Source organism: Schistocerca gregaria, chromosome X (genome assembly GCF_023897955.1).
Source record: "Schistocerca gregaria isolate iqSchGreg1 chromosome X, iqSchGreg1.2, whole genome shotgun sequence".
NCBI lineage: Eukaryota > Metazoa > Arthropoda > Insecta > Orthoptera > Acrididae > Schistocerca > Schistocerca gregaria.
This window is the reverse complement of record NC_064931.1, coordinates 685,994,790-686,018,856: the sequence shown is the minus strand read 5'-3', so window position 1 is coordinate 686,018,856 and position 24,067 is coordinate 685,994,790. Positions and strand designations below refer to the sequence as shown.

Sequence of the window (24,067 nt, the reverse complement as noted above, 5' to 3'; positions counted from 1 at the left end):
CATATTAGGTGCATTGTGCTGCCACCTACTGCCATGTACTTTGTATCACTGACCTTAGTAGTCATTAGATATTGTGAGAGAGCAGAATGGGGTGCTCCTCCAAACTCATGGACTTCAAATGTGGTCAGGTGATTGGGTGACACTTGTGTTATATGTCTGTACATGACATTTCCACACTCCTCAATATCTCAGAGGTCCACTGTTTTCGATGTGATAGTGAAGTGGAAACATGAAGGAACACATACAGCACAAAAGCGTACAGGCCGACCTCATCTTTTGACTGACAGTGACTGCTGACAGTGGAAGAGGGTCGTGATGTGTAACAGGCAGACATCTATCCAGACCATAACACAGGAATTCCAAACTGCATCGGGGTCCACTACAAGTACTATGACAGTTAGGCGGGACGTGAGACAACTTGGATCTCATGATCAAGCAGCTGCTCATAAGCCAAACATCACACCCGTAAACGCCAAACAATGCCTCATGTGGTGTAAGAAGCGTAAACATTGGACAATTTAACAGTGGAAAAATGTTGTGGGGAGTGACAAATCATGTTACAGAATGCGGTGGTCTGATGACAGGGTGTGATTATGGTGAATGCCCAGTGAATATCGTCTGCCAGCGTGTGTAGTACCAACAGCAAAATTCAGAGGCGGGGGTGTTATGGTGTGGTCATGTTTTTCATGGAGGGAGCTTGCAGCCCTTGTTGATTTGCATGGAACTATCACAGCACAGGCCAACATTGATGTTTTAAGCACCTTCTTGCCTCCAACTGTTGAAGAGCAATTCAGAAATGGAGACCATCTTTCAACACAACTGAGCACCTGTTCATAATGCAGAGCCTGTGGTGGAGTGGTTACACAACAATAACATCGCTGTCATGGACTGGCCTGCATGGAGCCCTGACTTTTATCCTATAGAACACCTTTAGGATGTTTTGGAATGCTGACTTCATGCCAGGCCTCATCGACCAACATTGATACCTCTCCTAAGTGCAGCACTCCGTGAAGAATGGGTTGCCATTCCCAAAGAAATCTTCCAGCACCTGACTGAACATATGCCTTCAAGAGTGAAACCTGTCATCATGCTTAAGGGTGGGCCAGTACCATATTGAATTCCAAAATTACCAATGGAGGGTGCCAGGTGTCCAGATACTTTTTATCACATAGTGTATAAACTGTACAAATGTACAATTTGGTTAGTATACACAATTTAACAGGGATCCACAGAACTTACAAATATTTTGGGTGAAAATCATTTGCAGCAGATTATCTGACGTGCATGTAATCTGGAACATTTTGTTAATAGGATGTGTTTTTTTTGTGAGCTATATTGTTCGTTGCCAGAGGAAGTTGTTTCCACATTTTTCTTTCCTTCTTTACACTTGTAAGCCATAAAAATTGCTGAATTGTTTTCTATAATGCATCACAGTTTCAAAATATAATAATAGTGTACATTTTGCATTTGGAAATCAGCTTCTGAACAATGCCACCATTGCTATTCTGCAAATGAATGGGCAAACAAGAAAAGATAAAACAAAATAAAAATTGTATGCAGAAAATTTTATTGTGTGATTAACAGATAAAATGTGAGAATGAAAGAAATCTGCAGTGCACAAGTAGGGTGATAGGAATGGATGAGGAAATTAGTCCATAAAAGGCATAACTGATCTTATAATGAGGTGCTCATTTATAATATATAACTGTATTATCAAATGTTTCTGAACTTTACTTCAACAATCTAATGCAGAAATGTGTTCCCAAACTCTTATCACATTTGCATTATCAGTTTTGAAGTCCAGTAACTGCAACGGAAATGCTCAATGTATCTGACCAAAAATGTGCATTTATAGCACAGAATTTTCCCTTAGTAAAACTGTTTCCACTGGTTGAAAAGTTGCACTGTGCAGACTAGCTATAAAAGAAATAACTGCCATCAAAACAGTACAAATAACAGAATGGGGTTTAAAAAAAGATTGTTAGTCATCATGCTACATGATTGTGGAAACAAATACTAAAGACCAATTTTATTCACAGATGTTATTTGAGCAAAATCATCTTTTTGTTACACTTAAAATAATAAGAGAAGACAACACAGGACAAAAAAATTCCCACCACATCTATTTCAAACTTGAGCTACAATAAAAAAGGTATCTTATTGTGCAAAGACAGCAGACAGCATATCAAGCAGCAGTTACAACAACGAACACCGACTGACACTGTGCTACTTCGCCTGTACGTCATTGTTGGAGGTAACGACATGGTGTCATTCTCTTCTGGCTGATCATCCGGGCTGATAGCCACAGTGGGCAGCTTAGATGTGCTCTCAAACAGCTTTCGGTGATGCTGTGACATCACCCCCCTGCAAGATAAGCCGATATGCAAAGCCCCCATTCACTACACAGATAAAACCTTTGTTTTTTTAACACATGCTGGAAACAAAATATAGGTCTTATTAGAATTTCTTACAAGACAGAAATAACATTTCTCTTAACTTTTAACCAACAACATTTTCAGTTACTTTTCACACCAGTCTCAATGGTGACTTTTACTAACTACAGTTACGGGAAAGTAAAACTACCACTAACTACAACACAACCACTTCAGAATCTAAAACACACACACACACACACACACACACACACACACACACACACACACACACACACACACACACACACGTGCACAAATGCACTTACTCTACAGTGTCCCTACAACAGCAAAGATGCAGGTACCCCAACAGATAACTATATGAGGTGAAAGGTACATTTCTATTGTTCAGGTGATGTCTTTCAAAACTGAAATGATACTTGGAAGATACGATGTCCATTTACAGTCACTACAGCAGGGTGGATAAAAATATTCAATATTTCCTTGAAGTAGTTATGTGGGTAAAAAAATATTAACATGTAATCTAGACAGTTCTCTTGTCTGCTACTAGCAGAGAATTCAATGAGACAATGTTGTTGTCATAGTGCTCCACTGCTTCCAGCAGTTACACCACAGAACACGAAGATAATTTCTACGATACAGAAGAAAACCAGCAAACTTGAATCCATATATCTCAATAATCTGATTTCAGACGGTGACACACACAATCTTTGCCAAAGCAGTGCGTTCCCTTTATTAAAATTACGATGGTTGCTACCAAGTTCATCACCCTCCTTTTTTCTGTTTTTGTATTCCTATATGACACTGCCTTTATTTTTAGTTTCAAGAACAACAAATTTCTGCAGTATCTTGTTCCTATAACTATTACAGGCTACTCATGAAAGACTCAGCAGTAGTGCAAAATTATAATGTATGCTTGGAACCATAACTGAAAGCAACAAATATACTGTTTCCCACTGCACTTCTACAATGGAATGAATGACTGCAGCTAAAGCTATTTAAGCCTGGGAAAGCAATTACAAATATTAATACTTCTATATGATAGTGCAATATTACAGTCTGAACATTTTATAAGACTGAAGCATGTTTTGTGGCACAGTTTACAATATTATAACAGAGTTATTAATTTTATAAATATTTTAACACTTTTCACAAGTGTGACATAACAAGGGCAAATTTCTAGAGACAGCTGCTGAAATAGAAAAAGCATCCTATACAAGTTTAGTTACCAGCTTACAAACAAAAGCAAAAACATCCAACCAGAATTCTACACTACCTTTCGATGTGTCCATATCCACCTTCAGAGGAATCCAGGCTTCTAATGGAACTAGGACTGTGCTGATGTAACATGCCAGGAGAGGAGGCAGCTTTGGGTGAAAAGCGCGGGGAAGCCCAAGGAGGAAAATGGAATGCACCAGGAGCAGACCTTTTAAAATACATTGAGGAGGGAGATGTGGAAGGTATATCTTTGCAGCTAGATGGAGACAAGGAGCTACGCTGACGCCACATGCTGCCCAGACCGAGAGACCACGAGCTGGGCCACAAATGCCACTGTGCCTTCTCTGACACTATAGGTTTTGGTGGAGACTGAGTGCTCAAAGAGGTGGCTGTAGGATTGCTCAAGGAAGCAACATCAGTGCACAGATGCATACGCAGCACCGAAACCGGCCACGATGGGGACCTACAAAGCCCATGCAGGATGGGGGGAAAGAAACAATACAATCAAATGCCAAGGGAAAATATACATACCTATTTATTTTACTGCAGGTTTATAAGTCAGTGAAAAATTGCAGTCAGTAAACAGAAAATTCATAACAGTTGAGGTTACAACACCAGTTTCAATTGAACTTGAAAATGCTCCATTCCCCCCCCCCCCCCCCCCACCTCTGCCCCCAACCCCCACCCCAACACCAACCTTCTCAGCCGTTCCCTGCCTCCCCTGCCACACTTTCTTTCAAACAGCTACTACTGAACAGGACATACTTCAAAACAAAAATTGTAACTTGATACTGTGCAGTTGATGCATGTTGAAAGATAATCAACAATTAAGTTATTTGACTGCACTGCAATTTTTAAGTTTCTAACATCTACTCGTACCCCATTATTTACACTGCTGCTGCTGCTGCTGCTGCTGCTACTACTAATACTAATAGAAAGATCTGCAACCAATGAAAATTAATAGTGGTTACAAAATTTTCACAGAAAAAAAAGTTTGCATTTGAAAATCTGTGTAAAAGTACAAAAAAATATAAAAACACAACAAATTATCAAGTGACAAAAAGTGTTAATATGTTACTCCTACTCTAAGTTATACCACATGAATTCTTTTCAACAAAAACAAAACCAACATTGTCAAACATTGTCAAACATTTATGGGTAATTACTGAACTAGTTTAGCAGAAGTATACTGACCAGAAAATGGATTAATAATACACATCAGAAAAAAAAGGATGTCGACGGGACAAACATCCTAGATGGGGCAATAAATATCAGGAAACATCTCAGTCCTAGGCAAAAACGTGTAGCTAAGCTGACTACAGAAACAAAGCATTCTCAGCCTCAAGAGCCTACTTCAATTAACATCAAACACTTCACACACTGCTCAGTATGGTAGTCTGTCTCCCTCTTCCCCCTTCTCACTCAGTCTCCCATCCCCTCACCAGGGAATCAGTTGGAGGAACGTTGTGGCACCTTACAAGCAAAGTAACTGTTAGAAACAAATAAATACGATAGTATTACTATAGTGATGAGTCACTGCAACAAGACAGAGCATCATTTTTCATATTTAAAGTGCAGTAGTGTTGCATGTAACAAGTATCTGAACCATGTGTGTGTCAGAAACCCTGGAATTATTCTAAGATATCATTATACATGGAAGTAACAAATCTTGAAGAGCAACTTGCTTCACATGTTCTTTCCTTAAAAATTGTGAAGTAATGGGTAATGGAGTGAAACTTAGCTCCCTAAATCTGTAACAATCATAGCAACATTGTACTACTTCCTGAATGTTGGTCCGGCATAACATTTGTTTTAAAACTTATGTCACATTTCCAAATTTTATTTATTGAAATTCTTGGCATACTTGCAAATACAACTGTGAAAAATACGAAATGGCCTGCCATTCCTTAATGACATTTTACAGCTAACGAACTGGAATGAAGTGTCTACAGGGACTGTAGTGAATGTTAGAAATGTTTGAATGCCAGTTTCTATAACAACACTTGTACATATTGTTTGTGAACTCAGTATTCTGATTCCATTACTTGCTGTAATATATAATACAAAGTCAAAGTTCTTCATCCCACACAGCAATTTGGTCACATTCCTGCCACTCTATGACCTTTTGGAATGTAGAATTCCTTAGATGGAGCACTATGAAGTCAGTTGTTTGTCTGTAGTGATTATGTAAGCAATCTATTGAGAGATTTTTGATAAAATGTGTACAAAACACAATTACTCACTGAGAAAAATTGCTTCTCTCATTGGGTTTGACCAAACAAAATAGAAGCATTGTTTCATTTCGTTTTCTGTGTTGCTGAATTTAAGTGTGGTCATGCATTTATTGAAGAAGAAGAAGAAGAAGAAGAAGAAGAAGAAAAAGAAGAAGACTAAGATGATGATGATTTGAGGAAGGTTAAAGAGCTATACAATTGCAAATTTTCAGCACTATATTGTCAATATTACACTCGACACTAACTGAAGGTAAAGAATCTTAGTGCTTTGTAAAGGTTTTCACAAACTATATGTACTACCTGTTCACCGAATTTTTTTAGCTATGAAAAAGCTTTCAACCATTAACTGTTGCTGACAAATAAATACAAATCAACAGTGCTATAGGAACTGCAGATTTCTTTAAATGAAATTTCAGTAATTTTCACACATTTCATATCAGTAAATGAAGTATGGATTGATTGTTACATGTCAAAACAGTATTGACAAAGAGTGAAAAATTATATGGACATTACAAAGGTGCAATCTGCAGGAAAAATCATGGCAACCAGTTACAAGAATTCTCATGGTGTGACACGCACAGAGTAAGTCTCCAAGAGCAAACATCTGCATCTTCCAAAGAAGGTACCTCTTTTCCACAAAGACAACACACTCTTATACAAATCTCTGACTGTTCAAGTCCTCCAAAAATCTCCTGTCACAGCATATATTCTGAAGTAACAAGGAAACTGGTATAGGCATGCGTATTCAAATACAGAGATATGAAAACAGGCAGAATACGGCGCTGCGGTCGGCAATGACTATTTAAGACAGCAAGTGTCTGGTGCAGTTGTTAGATCAGTTACTGCTGCTACAATGACAGGTTATCAAGATTTAAGTGAGTTTCAATGTGGTGTTATAGTCAGCGCACAAATGATGGGGCACAGCATCTCTGAGGTAGCGATGAAATATATTTCTTTTCCCTTATGACCATGTCGCAAGTGTACTATGAATATCAGAAATCTGGTAAAACATCAAATCTCCAACATCAATGCAACCGGAAAAATATCCTGCAACAATGGGACCAATGATGACTGAAGAGATTCGCTGAAGAGAAACTCCTCCAAAAATTGCTGCAAACTTCAGTGCTGGGCCATCAGCAAGTGTCAGCGTGTGAACCATTCACCTAAACATCATTGATATGGCTTTCGGAGCTGAAAGTCCCCTCGTTTGCTCTTGATGACTGCACAACACAAAGCTTTATGCCTTGCTTGGGCCCATCAACACTGAGATTAGACTGCTGATGACTGGAAACATGTTGCCTGGTCAGACTAGTCTCATTTCAAATTGTATCGAGTGGATTGATGTGTACAGGTATGGAGACCACCTCATGAATCCAGGGACCCTGCAAGTCAGCAAGGTACTTTTCAAGTTGGTGGAGGCTCTGTAATGGTGTGTCTAGATATGACTGACAGGTGACACATACATAAGCATCCTGTCTGATCACCTGCATCCATTCATGCACATTGTGAATTCCAACAGACTTGGGCAATTGCTACAGAGTGGCTCCAGGAACACTCTTTCGAGTTTAAACACTTCTGCTGGCCACCAATCTCCCCAAACATGAACATTATTGATCATACCTGGAATGCCTTGCAACTTACTGTTGCAGAAGATATCCCCACTCCCTCGTACTCTTACAGATTTACAGACAGCCATGAAGGATCCATGGTGCAATTCCCTCAAGCACTACTTCATACATTAGTCAAGTTCATGCCACATCATGTTGTGGCACTTCTGCATGCTTGCGGGAGCCCTAAACAGTATTAGGCAAGGGTACCAGTTTGTTTGGCTCTTCAGTGTACGAGTATGAAACTTTCTGGCAAGTTAAAAATGTGTGCCATGTAAGGACTAACTTGAATCCTTTGCCTTTCATGGAAAACTGCTCTAATGACTGAACATCAATAGGTAACTCTTGACTTGCCGTCACACCTTTGCTATTGCTGTTCTCTCTCTTACCTCCTTTCATTCTGGGATATGCAAGTTTATTTACTGGGCACTATCTGTAGTTGTGAGAACTCCGCCATCAGGTCACAACTGGACCATCCGACTATTGTGTCGTCCTCAGCTGAGGATTCAAATAGGAAGGGCGTGTGGTCAGCACACCACTCTACTGGTTGTTATAATTGTTTTCTTTGACCGAAGCCCCTACTATTTGGTCGAGTAGCTCCTCAATTGGCATCATGAGGCTGAGCACACCCCGAAAAATGGCGAAAGCATATGGTAGGCTGAATGGTGACCCATCCAAGTGCCAACCACGCCCGACAGCGTTTAACTTCAGTGATCTGACAGGAACCAGTGTATCCAATGCACTAAGGCTGTTGCCTCTAGTTGTGACCATAATTCAAAAATCTACAAAATACATTCACAGAGAGACCAGAAGCTATATTGCCTCTAAATCTAATACAATTGTCTGCTACTAGCTAGCTTGTTTCTTTCACCAAAGATTTGGCTACGAATTTCAAGGTCAGAGCAAAATAATATTGAAATATTTTCAGAATGAAATTTTCACTATGCAGCAGAGTGTGTGCTGATACAGAAGGTCCTGGCAACTGTGTGCTGGATTGAAACTGAAACTCAGAACCTCTGCCTATCACAGGCAAGTGCTCTATTGCAATATTCAATCTTCCAGGTGTGCTAGCCTTGCAAGTTTCACGGGAGAACTTCTGTGAAATTTGGAAGATAGGGGAAATGATACTGTTGGAAATAACGCTGCGAGAACATGTCATGAGTTGTGTTTGGGTAGCTCAGTTGCTATAGTACTTCCCCACAAAAGGTAAAAATCCTGATTTTGAGTCTTGGTCCAGTACACAGTTTTAATCTGCCAGGAAGTTTCAGTATTTAAATATATTCCTTCTGTATAGAAAATCAAGGCTGCAGTACAATGACATATATGAGAGTAGTTTATTACTAGCAAAATCGAAGAGGTTCTAGGCAGCAGACAGTCACATAGAAAATAACAACAACTTGCCAAGCTTCTGGACAAAGCCACAGTTTATCTAATTTACTTCAGGAAAATGCTGGAATGTTTCCTATTAAAAGACCATGGATGGCTACATGCCTGATCCCTGTCACACTAGCTCTGTAAATAGCAAATGACTGATGTGTATGATTCACGTTTTTTGTTCTTAAAATGTAATAGTATGACACGTCCAAAATCATGATGAAAGTGATCCATGTGTCTGAGATGTCTAATATGTTAACTTCTCTTCACAAAGCTACATGGTACAGATATTCCACTATCCTTGAAACACATACTACTTAGTATCTGCCACCAAATTTTCAATGTCTTGTGATGATAGGAAGATGTCACATCTGACAGCCTTTGAAATCTACTTTTAAGATGTCTTAAGTCCCCTGATTTAGCTAGTGTGAATTATTTTTCTACAATCATGTCAATTATATTGTTGTACATGTGGTTTTTATGGAATCTATTTTTTTTTTAAAAAAAAGGCTAAAATAAAATATTTTTACGGAAGAGGAGGAAAGGAGGAATAGCATGCATTATGCCTATTTAGGAGACAAACACCACACAAACAATTTGGTTGGACTCAATAATCTGTAAATTGCTAAATCACCATCAATCAAATACAGTTTACATTGGACAAGCATAGTGGGCGCAATCAGCACTACTCACTTTGAAGGTACTGTGATAAAATTTAGTTGAGTGATTTAAGGATATCTTAGCAAACCTAAATCACAGCAGTCAGAGAGGGTCTTAAATCAGGTTTTTTGGGAATCAAATATCTGTTCCTTATCACTCTGGCACATTATTCAATACACATCTACTCAGCATACAATGACAGTGCACTTTAAGATAATTGTATGTAATGAGAATGTACCCACTTCATAACCTCTTATAAATGTAAGTAGTTTCAAAACATATTGCCTTGTATTGTGTGGAAAGTGAACAATATTGAAATAAGAAATACAGTCAATAAAAACAATCACAATGATGGCATGCCTGCCTGTTGCGAATGAAGCACACCAACATAGAGACATTTTTAAAATAATGAAATTATATTATTTCACAGCAAAAACTGATCATTTATTTGGGGAGAAGGGAGATGCACTGTAGAATAAAATAAATAAATTGGACAGGAAGAGGGTGAAGAATTTTTAGCAAACATTCCCAAAATTCTTGACAAAAAGTAAACATTGCACATTCACATTTTCATTTTTCAGCAGGGTTCAATATCTACCACACAATCAAATGATGTGAGTCAAAATATACATTTACAGTAGATGCTTTCTGAACCTAAATAAGTGCAAAATCTCTCACATCAGCTACATAAAACAAGCATTCTGCATATTATGAGTAAGGTAACATTCAAATTATCCTGTATGGGACACATAATTTTATCGAACACACTTCAACACTTCACACAAGAATTTGTTATCTGCCTCACATCTGAATGTGACACAAATAACTTACCATTTTCCAAGCAGTTGCTGATGTCCATAGCGCTGAATAAAAGCAATGGGTTTAATACTTTATTGTATTATTATTTTACACACTCTTACATTCTATGTGTAGCAGACACAATGACTGCAATGGCTCACAGTACAATTAATTTACTTTCACTTTAATAATCTATTATAATAAATATATTATCCAGTTGTGGCCACTTATAGCGAAACATGACTTTTGTACATGTCAAAGCACACGCATCGGAATATACTTCAGATTCAAAAACCTGCTGGATGATGCTGTAACAGTTTTTCAGCCACATTCAGCTACGTACTGAAACTCTCAAATATGCAGCCATTGTATCATCTACCATGATTTAAAGTCTACTGTTAAAAAAATGGCAAATACAGCAGACCCACTTTTTTATGACAAAACAATTATAATTTTCAGCTTATTTTTCTCTACTTATGTTATGATGCTTACAGTCTGATGCAGGCCTTGATAGTTGAAAGCACTTTGTTCTCTTGCAAGTCAAGTGTTTAAGTTGGTTGGTGGTTAAGGGACTAATAGCAAGGTCACCAGTCCTTCAGTTAAGAGGTAGTTCATCTGTAGTTAGTGATGTCAGCCAGAAATTTGATTAAATTAAGAAAAGAATGTAGGATACGTAAGATTAAGGTACTGAAACCGATATTGATGCTTGAGCTGAGAAATAATTTAAAGAAAAGTGAAGATATACGAGTTTGGCAAGTATATCTATGTAGGTCAGAGCAGATGAGATGTTTCCCATGGCTCATCTGTGGCGAGAAAAATGCCACCTGCATCCGAGCCCCACCAACCCACCTAAGGCTGAAGAGAATTATGGAGAACAGAATGCATTCTAGCCAGAAAATTCCTACAGTAAAAGTGACAAAGCTATAAATGTAATGGGCATCTGATATACTGACAATAAAAACAAAGTGAAACAAATAATCCAGTCAGTAGATGGCAGTGGACAGGCAAATGTCCCACTGGCTCTGCATGTGACAGGATCCAACCCTTCACAGCCACTGCACTGCTGGTCTAGTATAGTCTCGAAGTGTTGAAGGAAGGAAGGAAGGAAGGAAGGAAGGAAGGAAGGAAGGAAGGAAGTCATCAACGTCATTAGAGATGGAAAACAAGCATGAATTTTTTCAAGGGTGGGGAAGGAAATTGGCTGTTGTCTTTCTACAGAACCATCCCGGCACTTTCCTGGAGACATTAACAAATATAGCAGATAACCTAAATCAGGATGGTTGGACACACATTTGAACCATTCTCTCCGCAAATGCGAGTCCAGTAGTCCAGTGTGCTAAGTTTTGCTTACAACTGCACCATGTTGCTCGGTGCAACCACCGTGTGGAGTGGTTCATTACATAAAATATAACTATAGTTTCAACTAGTATGACCAGTGTGAAGGTAAAACCAGAGGGGGGGTTCCTACACGCTGAATGGAAGGAGAAGCACTGTGCAGCAGTAGTCTTCTCGATAATGTAGGGGTCATCGGAGCGAACAGTAGCCCAACAGATGGTTTTCTATCTTTGAGTGAGGTGTCATCTTGTTTGTACCAAAATACCCACAACTGGAATCATCAGAGTGAATGTTCAGTGAGTAATTGCTTCTGTGGCTGAACAGTCAGCCAGTGTATTCCCTGGCATACCCACACAACTCACAACACACACACACACACACACACACACACACACACACACACACACACACACACACACACACAGAGAGAGAGAGAGAGAGAGAGAGAGAGAGAGAGAGAGAGAGAGAGAGAGAGAGAGAGAGAGATGAGCAGGCAATATAACTAAAGTCAGAAAGATGTCATGAATAGCAGCTATCAAAGCGATAGAAGGGTAACATCAATCAGTAGTCTGGAGACTGCTCACTAAGTCACTACAGATTTAACATGGTCAACAGAGGTCTGTTTAATAAAATGTACATCTCTACTAATGGCTACTAGACCTGTCATAAAAACACCACACATTCCTGGCAACAAATGTTGTTCCTGACCGATGGATTATCTTAGAAACATCAGTGTAAATCTGAATCAAGATCTACATACATGCTCCACAAGCAACAAGGCACAGTGTACCCTGTACTACTACTAGTTATTCCCTCTCTGGAAGTGTGGGAAAAACGACTGGGTACATGCCTCCACAGAGGCCATAATTTATCTGACCTGCCTTTTTTTCCAAGGTCCTTCTGTTATGGTAGCAGTAGTGTGGTTAATAACAAATACCAATTCTCTATGTTTTCTCAATAGTGTTTCACGAAAAGAGAGTCATCTTCCCCCAGGGATTCCTACTTGATTTCATGAAGCATTTCCAAAACATTTGTGTGGTGATCAAACCTGCCAGCAACAAATTTAGCAGCTTGTCTGAATTACCTCACTGTTTTCTCAAATATGACCTGGTTGGGATCCCAAACACACTACCAGTGCTCAAGAATGAGTCTCCTTTACAGATGAGCTACATGTCCTAGAATTCTCTCAATAAACTGAAGCTACCCTTTCATCATCTCAACTATCATCTCTACATGCTCATTCCATTTTGTAGTTTTTTCAGAATTACACATAGGTATTTAATCAATGTGTATGTGTCAAGCAGCACACCATTAATACTATTTCTGAACATTACAAGATTTTTTCCCACTCATCTACATCAACTTACTTTCATCCATGTTTACTGCAAGCTGCTATTCATCCCATCAGATACACATTCTGTCTAAGTCATCCTGTATCTTCATGCAGTCACTCTAAGATGGTACTTTCCCATATACTACAACATTATTAGCAAACAGTTATAGACTGCTGCTCACCCTATCTGTCAGGTCATTTTTGTACATAAGAATTCCTATCACAATTGCATCACACACTCCTTATGTTGCCTTTGTCTCTGATGAACACTGCAGTGGCTCACATTGTCAAGCGCTTTTTGGAGATCTAGGAACCTGGAATCTACCTGTTGCCCTTCACCTGTGGTTCACAGGATATCATGTGAGAAAAGGGCAAGCCGAGTTTCACACGAGTGATGGTTTCTAAATCTGTGCTGATTTACAGACGGAAGTAGTTCTGTGTCAAGAAAATTTATTACATTTAAACTTAGAATATGCTCAAACTTCTGCAGCCAGCCAATGGTAAGGATACTGGTCTGCAGCTATGCAGGTCTGTTCTTTTATCCTTCTTATATACAGAAGTCACCTGCACTTTTTTCCAGTCACTTGGAACTTTCTGCTGGACAAGAGATTCACGATAAATGCAAGCTAATTAAAGGGTCAATGACACACAATATTCTCTGTAAAACCAAACTGGCATTCTGTCCAGACATGGCAACTTACTTGTTTTCAACTCCAGAGACTTTTTTCTATGTCCTCCACAAAAGAGTGTGTGTGACGGCAATCAATGATATGTCTGTATGATCCTCCTATGTGAATGATATTTTTAAACACAAAATTTAATACTTCATCTTTCCTTTTGCTCTCTTATACTGCTACACCAAACTGGACTGGTTTACAAGTATGTGGATAGGAGCCTCCGACCTACTTCCTGACCTTATGTAGGATTGCAACTTTTTCGTGTTCTCAGCAAGATCCATCACTAAGGTATGACAGCACCCTGACACTCCTGAAGAGCTGAGAGGAACAGATGCTGGAAGGTCAAGTGTGTAACAAACTTTAGTTCCTTGAAATATATTGCTCATTTCAAGGGACTTAGGTGGAGGTCCCAGCAGAAAGCCTCAGGGTACTTTCCAACTGGCAATCCCATCCAACAGTGGTTACCAGAGTGTCAGAACCCTTGCACACAAGAATTTGATACATTGGATGATTAGTAAATTATTGGATGGAGATTGTGTGAGTGAGAGTCGGTACTGTCAAAACTGAAGAGGGAAGATCCCTGCTTCAGCAAGGAGAATGTCTATGGGATTTGTTTGAAGGGCGCCAGTGATGTGTCTTACTCCATATGATGGACTAGGTCTAATAATTTCAAAGCTGAAGTTGCTGCTCAACCATAAACCTGAAAGCCACAGACCGATCAGGATGAGTGCCAAGGAAGAAGAGAGCATTAAAGATTTACATGCAGCTAGTCTTTAACTGACAAATACGGGCAGCCATTTTTTTTACCTTTAAAAAGGAGTTCCAAAAATTGGGGCTGTACAACAATGAACAAGTGCTATGTACCCTAGCAGATTTCTGCATCAACATGTACCATGCTACAGTGACTCACATTTTAATGGGGGAGAACTGGAAGTAATGGAAGGAGGTCCAAGATGCGACCCCATAGATGATACCTTGGAAATAAGAGTTCTGCCAGGGAAACAGTTAGCAGCTATACCAAATGTGAAAGTCGTCAATATACAGAATGAGGGTGACCAGTGGTCCTAAGGTCACTAGCCTCCGATGGCAACGAGGCAAAGAGTAACACTCAGCATGGAACCCTGCGGGACACCATTGTCTTCAATTCGTGAGGAGCTGAGTAGCTACAAACTGTAAACTGAAACAACCAGTGGAATAAGCACTTATGAATAAACATCACTAGTCGCAATGAGGTGCTGCCATTTAGAGAAACCCTGTTGGATTTCTGTTTCCAACCTAACCAGATGGTCAGTTATGGATGATCCCATTCAAACTACACTGATATGGGGACAAAAGATCCTGTGAATTAAAAACACAGTATATTCACTGGCCTACCATCCTTTCAAGCAGTTTGTAGATAACGTTGCTGAGGCTACTCAGTTCATAGCTTTTGGTGGACATTGTGTTTTTGTCTGAAACAAGGTTGGGATGGTGACACTATCTCTCCAGTTCAAGGTAATACACCTCCTATCCACATATCGTTGAAGACTATGAGAGCAGATGGAGCCTGAGAGTCACATTCGGATGTTGGATCATCTGATTATGAATCAAATCATGGCCTGGGGCCATACTGTGTAGCGAGTCAAGAGCCTGAAGCAGCTCCCAGTTGGTGAAAGGTTCATTATGTAATTCAGTGTGATGGAGGGGGTGATGGATAGGGCAATATCTTCAGCTCTTTTCTTATTCATTTGAAAGATAGTCGGGTAAGGACAAAATGCTGATGCTGTCGCAAAATGAGTCAAGATGATCAGTAAAAAATGACACATTGGTACAAACATCACAATGAAGGAAGAGATCTGGAACATTTGTTGATATTTGACAGCCCAGAAGACTATGCAGCTTGGCCCACACCTGGTATGAAGAGATACTCCTTTTCAAAGAGGAGACGTAGCACTCCCACATTACTTCTTACTGTGTTTAAATAGTGAGCCTCAGCACTACCTCTGGAGGAGATCACTTGAGGTATTGCAGGATCCTTTGATAATTTTTAATAGTTGTCACAATATCTTTGGTCCACCATGGTACTGGCCAAAAATGGAGGCGGCCTATAGAAAGGGAACAGCAGTCCCAGGGACATAGGTGAGCACATTGGAGATGTTTCCCGCATACTCATTAGTACTTTCTAACAGAAATGTGGTAAAGAAGACAGCAACGGAATACAATTGCCAGTTGGCCCATTTAAGAGCCCAACATGGTAACTGATCCAACAGGCAGTGACACGGAAGTGAAAGGATCACCAAAAAGTGGTCACTGTCACAAAGATCATTAATTAGCAACTATTGTGGCGAAGCCACGAGATTGGGGGAAAAGATCGTAAGGTCAAAAAGGTGCCATGTATGGAACTTAAGTGAGCAGCAGTACTATCATTGGGAATAGACAGATCAAGATCAGAAAGAAGCTGCTCAATCAGAAGGCCTCTATCACATGAAATGGCAGTCCCCCAGAGGAGGTGATGCACTCTGAACGTCCTACGTGTAAAAAAAAAGTGGCGGGCAGGGAGTTATTGTATTAAGGTGGTCATCTCAAGACAAGTAAGTGCCCTGCCTAGGGGTAAATAAATTTTACAAATGGTGATCACTGGGTCGTTTGCCCTTGCACTGCTAATGCTTCCAACATAGTACAGGAGGGTTCACGGACAACATCTGTTGATGTCAGAACTCTCCAGATGCACTTTCCAGGCCAGTATGATTTCAACAATGTATGGCAACCTCAAAGAGTTGGGGTATGGTCTCCAGTCTAGTGCATTTATGCAGTTCCACTGGATCTTCATGTTGAAGCTATCCTGGTTAGGAGTGAAGAGCGAAAGGAGACAGATCCCTGCCCTGAATCGCTATCTGTGACCAGTGGGAGTGGATCATCATCAACAAACATCAGTTTGGAGTCAGACAGCATGGGAGAATCTGGTACCACCAGTGTCATCATAGTTACTCTCTCCTGAAATTTCTTCTTCTTCTTCTTATCCTTCTTCATTTTCACAACATTTTTCAAAAAGGAAGGAAGATTAGTGTTTAATGTCCTGTCTACGATGAGGTTACTAGAGATAGAGCACAAATTCAAATAAAAAAACGATGAGAAAAGAAATCAGCCTTTCAAGGAAAAGCCTTAAGCAACTTAGGGCTATCTCACAAAACCTAAATCAAGATGGCCAGATGCAGGTCTGAACCAGTGTCCTCCTGAATGCAAATAGTGGCAGTCAAGATTCTCGTGAGGGCTTAACTACTGTACAAACGGGAGAAGAGTGGACAGCCCTAGGACCCACAGTCCATGGCTTCTTCAACCACTGGCTTGTGTCTTAACTTTGAGTTGTGGATTACTGGGGAGAGAGAGAGAGAGAGAGAGAGAGAGAGAGAGAGAGAGAGAGAGAGAGAGAGAGAGAGAGAGAGAGAGAGAGAGCCCTGTCACTGACAGATACCAGTGGAGGATTTTGCTCATGTGGCCAAGTGGAGGGAGTGGTTTCCGAAGCTGGTATTGCAGGATCCATAACAGGGTACAGCCTACTGCCCTCTTGGTCAAGTTTATTTGTGTAACTATCAGATGTCAACAATGAGGGAGTAAATACACCAGGTACTGCTGATGACCTGGCCACAGTAGTGGAATAGGCCAATACCATTGAGACTAAAGATAATCACTCATATTTTTCCGAGGGGTTGGCCACAGTCTACATAAACTGGGTCATTTGTACACCAGGAAGATACATGCCCAAAGCATTGGCAGTAAAGCACCGTGTTGGGGTGGAAAGTACAGCTTCTTCACATTGCAGCACTAACAAATGATTTTTACCTTTTCTGTAAGTGAATCATCCTCAAAAGTAAGGATGAATGTGCCGTTGTTCATTTTGTCATCTGTAGGGTTTTGACATATACAACATAAAAAGTGGATCCGTCTTCTCTGGTGGGTGGTGTTGGTGTTGGTGGTGGTGGTGAAAGAAAAAAAAGGAGGTATGCTCAGCTTCCCAATCCATCGGACAGACAGTCAACAGTGTTGCATGTGTTCCCTACATGAGACTTAGTGGAAAGGTTTAGTAGAAGACACCGGTACACAGCATGGTGATCATGAACTGTGGCCTACAACCATTCCTCTACTTGACAGTCAAATATTGGTGATGAAAATTATGATCTGTAGCACGATTAAAACCTGTATCACCTAGCCCAATGTCACAACACTACTACAGATTAGTAACCTCAACTATAAATTTTCTTCCCCCGCCCCCTCCCACTATATATTATATGGCCCCAGTAATGAGTGCAGTGTTGAGCCTTAAGTGAATCTTCAGATGGTGCTACACTACATTTGAGTCTACATGATACACAAACTGCAGAATCTTGAGAATTATCAACTGAGAACAATACACAACTTGGAAGATCAGTGCAATACACTGATGCAGCCACCAATAACCTAGTCTGACGAGTCAATATATATACTTGTAAAATACGTGTTTTACAGTATCTTCTGTCTACCACCATTTAACGCACAAATGATTATCTGCTTATGGTCTTAAATTCCTATCCCATCTCCCCTCCCCCTCCCCTTACCCCACTCCCTATCATTTCTCCAACCCACAAACAAAGTAACTTCTTCCAACCTCTGCTAAAGCAAATGTTGGTATATTAATGCTTCATGTTTGTAAATAAGCACAAAAATTCTTTACTGTTCCTTATGAAGTTCCCTTATGGGACTATCAGTAAGAGTCATTTTCTTGATATAATGTAGGCCACTAGCAGCAAAATGTTACTTTAATTGTTAAAAAGGATCAAATAACAATGAAAGAAATGCAAGATCAGGCATAAACAGAAGCTTAGCAAAATTCATAGGGACAGTATTCTCAAGTTGCAATATTATGTTCAAATGCAAGATTTCTATTTTTAGGAGCAGCTATCGCCATCTAGATCAAACGTGGTATCAGCTCCACATCATTTGTGTATATATTTATTCCAAATTTAATACAAAAACTTAGCTACTAGTATCAGATAAAGATTAGCACAAACTTATTATTGAATTAGATATGCTTTTCTTAGGGAAAGCATCCATCACTTCTCGTCTACAGATCATATATGAAAAATATGAAGGCTATTTGTAATTCTAAGTGTGAAGTAAATACACACAGCACTCTTATGCATGTAGTACACGTAACACATATTCCTACTGGTAACTCAAATATTACTGATTCACTCAAATATGACTGAGCACAATCAGTACTACTCACTAAACATTACACATACCGTATGTGTCCCGAGTCACCAGAACTGCTTTGTCTACTGTGTTGGGACTGGCTATTTAGAGAGCTGTATCCCGAGGCACGACTCATTTGGCTCGTATTGGAAGAGTTTCGTGAATGACCCAATTCATGAGTTTCATCAACTTCAGGTGCTACTGATACTGTACCCTCTGGTAGTTCCTGAGGTTCTGTAGCACCCTGCCCCGCTCCTGATATCAGTTCTGCAAAGAAAAGATGAACACAACCTTTTCACACACTGTGAAAACCTATTTATATGTGGAGTCACAACATCTGCTTAATGTAAGTAAGTGACACATTAAGTTACCAATACACTACATGGAACCAGAAAGAACAAATGAGTGACTGCATTATTCCGTCATTCATTTGTGGCAGCAGGCAACACTACCACTGCCGATTCCCCTCCTCCATCTCTCATACTATTATAAAACAATTTAACTCAGGAGATGTTTTCTGAAATAAGATTTCAGAAAAGCCATAATATATATTCTCAAAATTTGAATTATTTATTCACACGAAAAATGGTGTTATGAGCACAAATATTTCCCAAGAGAATCAGTTAGTAGACCCAAAAAATACAGTCATAAGTACAAAGAAACACCAAATAACATAGTCTACCAAGTTCTTATTTGGTTGATAAAACCACACGTTTCACATAGATACAATGACAGAATTCACACATGTAAAAATGGGAAAAAACCACCTAACCACTTGAATTTTGTCAAATAATTCATGTCCAATATTGTGATTAAGTTACTGTTTTCTAGTCATATGATGCCTTAAAAATTTTACATTTATTTTTAGATTAGTTTAGAGTAGTGATACACATAATTCTAAGCACTAAACAATTGCATTGTAAGAGCACATCTTGGTGTCATAATCCACAGTGGAAAAACTATTTTCACAAGTTATCTTTCATTATCATTATGCTCATCAGTTTAAAGAAAAGCAGAGGAAGATTTGGGTTTGCTATCCTGTCAATGATGAGGTTGTAAACATCTCCAAAAGAGGCAAGGTGATGAAGCAAATTAGGTATGTCATTTTTATCACATAAAACTTAAATTAGAATTACCAGATGGTAATTTGAATACCATTCTCAAATTCAACACTATTGTGCTACTTACTTTATTGCCCCATTCTGTAATTAAAACAAATTGCACAACTGAAAATACTTTGATTATAAAGGGAAAATAACAAGGATTCGGAAAAATCATCTACACGGGTATATCCTATCATCATTTGTCTACACAGCCATTGTTTCATTCTACACACTTTTGATATCATGCCAAGCCTTATGGTGACAATGTGCAAGGTCAGTGCCATAATAAGTCATAATTTATCTAAAGTTTATACCACTAAGGCATAGAAGCTGCTTCTGTCTCTGATGTATAGATGATCCTCTTTCCATTTTCATGGTCAGCTTGCCCCAGTCTGCTGCTGTGTATGTCCATTCATGGCCATATGGCCACTATCTTTTTGTGAGTCATATAATTCTGTAATCATGGGCTACTGATCACATTTTGTATGTGCATATATTTGTAACTGAACAGAAGAGTTTTGGAATAATCAGTTGCATCCACATACGGAAAACCACCCCGGAATTCAGTTAACATGATTTAGTAACACTGCATCTACATGGATACCCTGCAAATCACATTTAAGTGCCTGGCAGAGGGTGCATTGAACCACATTCGCAATTCTCTATTATTCCGATCTCATATAGAGTGCGGAAAGAACGAACACCTATATCTGGACTAGAAATTGAGACTTGGTCCTCCTGAATAGGAAATGTTCATGTCATAATCAAAACAATGAATTACAACACACATCCAGTTTTCTGAGGTCACCAGAACTATGCAGTGATTGCCTGCCACACAGTATGTTTCTACAGTCCTGAGAGCTTACACACAGAACTCATCAATAACAAGAAAGATGTTCATTTGATTCATACCTCAGGCACTTATCAATTTATTTACCTGCTGTTGTTACAAACAGAGCAGTGCACTAAAAAAATAATTTTTGTGATGTATAAATTAAAAAGCAATTAGCACAAATTATGTACTATCAGCTGGAAATAGTACCTGCATATGAAAAGTGATGAAAACCATAGACATACTGTTTGGCACTAAAATAATATACGACAGCATATCAAAGATAATATTTCCATCTATCTTTGTTATGTATTAATATAAATATGTTACTCTGAGGTTCTTTAGGGAAATCTAACCAATTAGTGAAGTGGATTAGCTGTACCACAATCATCTTCAGTGTGAGCGAAGGACAACTGCTGCTAATCAGTATATGATAACAGAGACTGTGTGTCTGACATCATCTTTAAAATATGAATTTCAGTTTCATGTTTTGATTAACACTCATGTCTTGGAGTTTTTAACATTCAGTTTTACACATTTCCCTTCCCTCATGTTCTGTTACTATTGGTAATTATCTATCATACCTAATATAAAAATAGACTCAGAATCAGAATTTTCATTAAAAAAATTCATCACCAGATTAATAGAATTTTTGTACCAGAGTGCTATATAATTTTCTTTTTACTGAACCAGTTTCAATCCCTTGAAAATCTGTCTGTTTTTTAACATATTGTATATTTTCATTTTTATATATTGTGGGGTCTGTGAGTAGGAAATATGAAACTTACTTTATTTCTGGTATCATAACTATGCTAGAAGTTATTTGGAACAAACAATTTTGCATTATTATATATGAAAAGAATTATATCATACAAATACGGTGAGGGAACACTTGGTATGGTTATGTCTCTTAGTAGTGGTCAACTAAATTCTCTTGGCTTTGCACTACACATGTTCCTACTAATTTTATTTCTGTTAAGTTAATATTTTTGTCAAACTGCCAGCTTTTCCCCAAAAGACAATGCAGTATCTCACTAATGCCTCAATGTAGCTATAGTACACTACCTTTTTTATGTCTATGGCAGTGACGTTGGGTAAGACTGACATAGCAAATGCCAGGCTGCTCAGTTTACTTTTTAAATAGCCTATATGTGAGGACCACAGCAGATTTCTGTCCAACTGCACCCCTAAGAATTTAACACATTCTGCTTTGCTTAGTTCCACACTTTCATGCATAATTTGAATATCATATATTTTAGACTGTTTTGTCTTGAACTGCATAAGCTGTGTTTTTTAAATGTTTTAGGCCATTTAAATTGAATCACACACACACAGATTTTCTAGAGTTTTAATGCCATTTTTGGGAATATCTTCTATCAGTACTGATGTGTCATCAGCAAATAAAACTGAATGATGATTTATATTTACGTGTAAGTCACTTACGTAAAAAGAAAAATTATTTTATAAATAACAGGTTAAAATTTTCTGATATTTGAGCTGAATTTACTATTATGTCTTGTATCTTTGTTTTAGAAATTTCCTAGTGGCTAGGATTAATTTCAAGTTCAGATCTGACAACTGTGCATACTGCCTTGGATTTATTTCTGTGGTTTTTGTTAAGTATGGCATTTACCACTTCCTTTGCTGCTTGTACAACATTCCTAAATATTTTTGATAACATTTAAAGAACTCAGGACTGTTATTGGATTTCAGCTCAGCATGTAGTTGTCTCTTTCTATTACAAGCTATTATTATACCAGTAACTTTAGCTTATTACCCGTCTTTCTACGACAAACTACAGGTGGGGAAGTTTCATTGAAAAGATGTAAAAAGCTGATTAAAAACTTATCAATTTTTTTAAACATGAGCTTTCATGTTGTAATGACCAACTTACCTGTCTCTGTCTACAAAAGAACAATTTCACTGAACTTTCTTTTCATGAAACATCTCCTTACAGTTTCCTTATTTGTTTTTAGTAATTCAATAAGTAAAGCAGAGTGATCCGAGATACCAGGATCTAAAGAAAATTTGGAAATGTCATTAAATGTACGCTACTGGCCATTAAAATTGCAACACCAAGAAGAAATGCAGATGATAAACAGGTATTCATTGGACAAATATATTAAACTAGAACTGACATGTAATTACATTTTCACACAATTTGGGTGCATAGATCATGACAAATCAGTACCCAGAACAAACACCATCTGGCTGTAATAAAGGCCTTAATACGTCTCGGCATTCAGTCAAACAGAGCTTGGATGGCGTGTACTGGTACAGCTGCCCATGCAGCTTCAACACGATACCACAGTTCCTCAAGAGTAGTGACTGGCGTATTGTGACGAGCCAGTTGCTCGGCCACCATTGACCAGACGTTTCCAATTGGTGAGATATCTGGAGAATGTGCTGGCCAGGGCAGCAGTCGAACATTTTCTATATTCAGAAAGGCCAATACAGGACCTGCAACATGCGTTTGTGCATTATCCTGCTGAAGTGTAGGGTTTCGCAGGGCTCGAATGGAAGGTAGAGCCACCGGTCGTAACCCCATATGAAATGTAACATCCACTGTTCAAAGTACCATCAATGCGAAGAAGAGGTGACCGAGACGTGTAACCTATGGCACCCCATACCATCACGCTGGGTGATACGCCAGTATGGCGATGATGAATACACGGTTCCATTGTGTGTTCACCACGAGGTCACCAAACACGGATGCGACCATTGTCAGGCTGTAAACGGAACCTGGATTTATCCGAAAAATTGACGTTTTGCCACTCATGCACCCACGTTCGTCATTGAGTACACCATCGCAGGTGCTCCTGTCTGTGATGCAGCGTCAAGGGTAACCGCAGGCATGGCCTCCGAGCTGACAGTCCACCCTAGTGCAAACGTCGTTGAACTGTTCGTACAGATGGTTGTCGTCTTGCAAATGTCCCCATCTGTTGACTCGAGGATCAAGACGTGGCTGCACTATCTGTTACAGCCATGCGGGTAAGATGTCTGTCAACTGGACTGCTAGTGACACGAGGCCGTTGGGATCCAGCACGGCGTTCCATATTACCCTCCTGAACCCACCGATTCCATATTCTGCTAACAGTCATTGGATCTCCACCAACAGCAGTGTCGCGATACGATAAACCGCAATCGCGATAGGCTACAATCCGACCTTTATCAAAAACGGAAACGTGATGGTACGCTTTTCTCCTCCTTACACGAGGCATCACAACAACGTTTCACCAGGCAATGCCGGTCAACTGCTGTTTGTATATGAGAAATAGGTTGCAAACTTTCCTCA

General features: G+C 39.2%; 1 protein-coding gene across 3 annotated transcripts in view; it reads right to left on the bottom strand.

Annotated features, from left to right (window-relative positions):
• LOC126299513 (protein FAM102A) overlaps positions 1 to 24,067 on the bottom strand; it is a 409,085-nt gene that overhangs the window by 35,698 nt on the left and 349,320 nt on the right. The window contains exons 5-6 of one of the 3 annotated variants that reach the window (XM_049991475.1): positions 18,888 to 19,104; positions 2,221 to 2,364 (exon numbers count right to left, since the gene is read on the bottom strand). In XM_049991475.1, coding sequence (XP_049847432.1) covers positions 2,221 to 2,364; positions 18,888 to 19,104 — 361 coding nt within the window. Of the gene's footprint in view, positions 1 to 2,220; positions 2,365 to 3,669; positions 4,075 to 18,887; positions 19,105 to 24,067 lie in introns of all 3 variants that reach the window. The other 2 variants (XM_049991474.1, XM_049991476.1) reach the window with 2 other exon arrangements.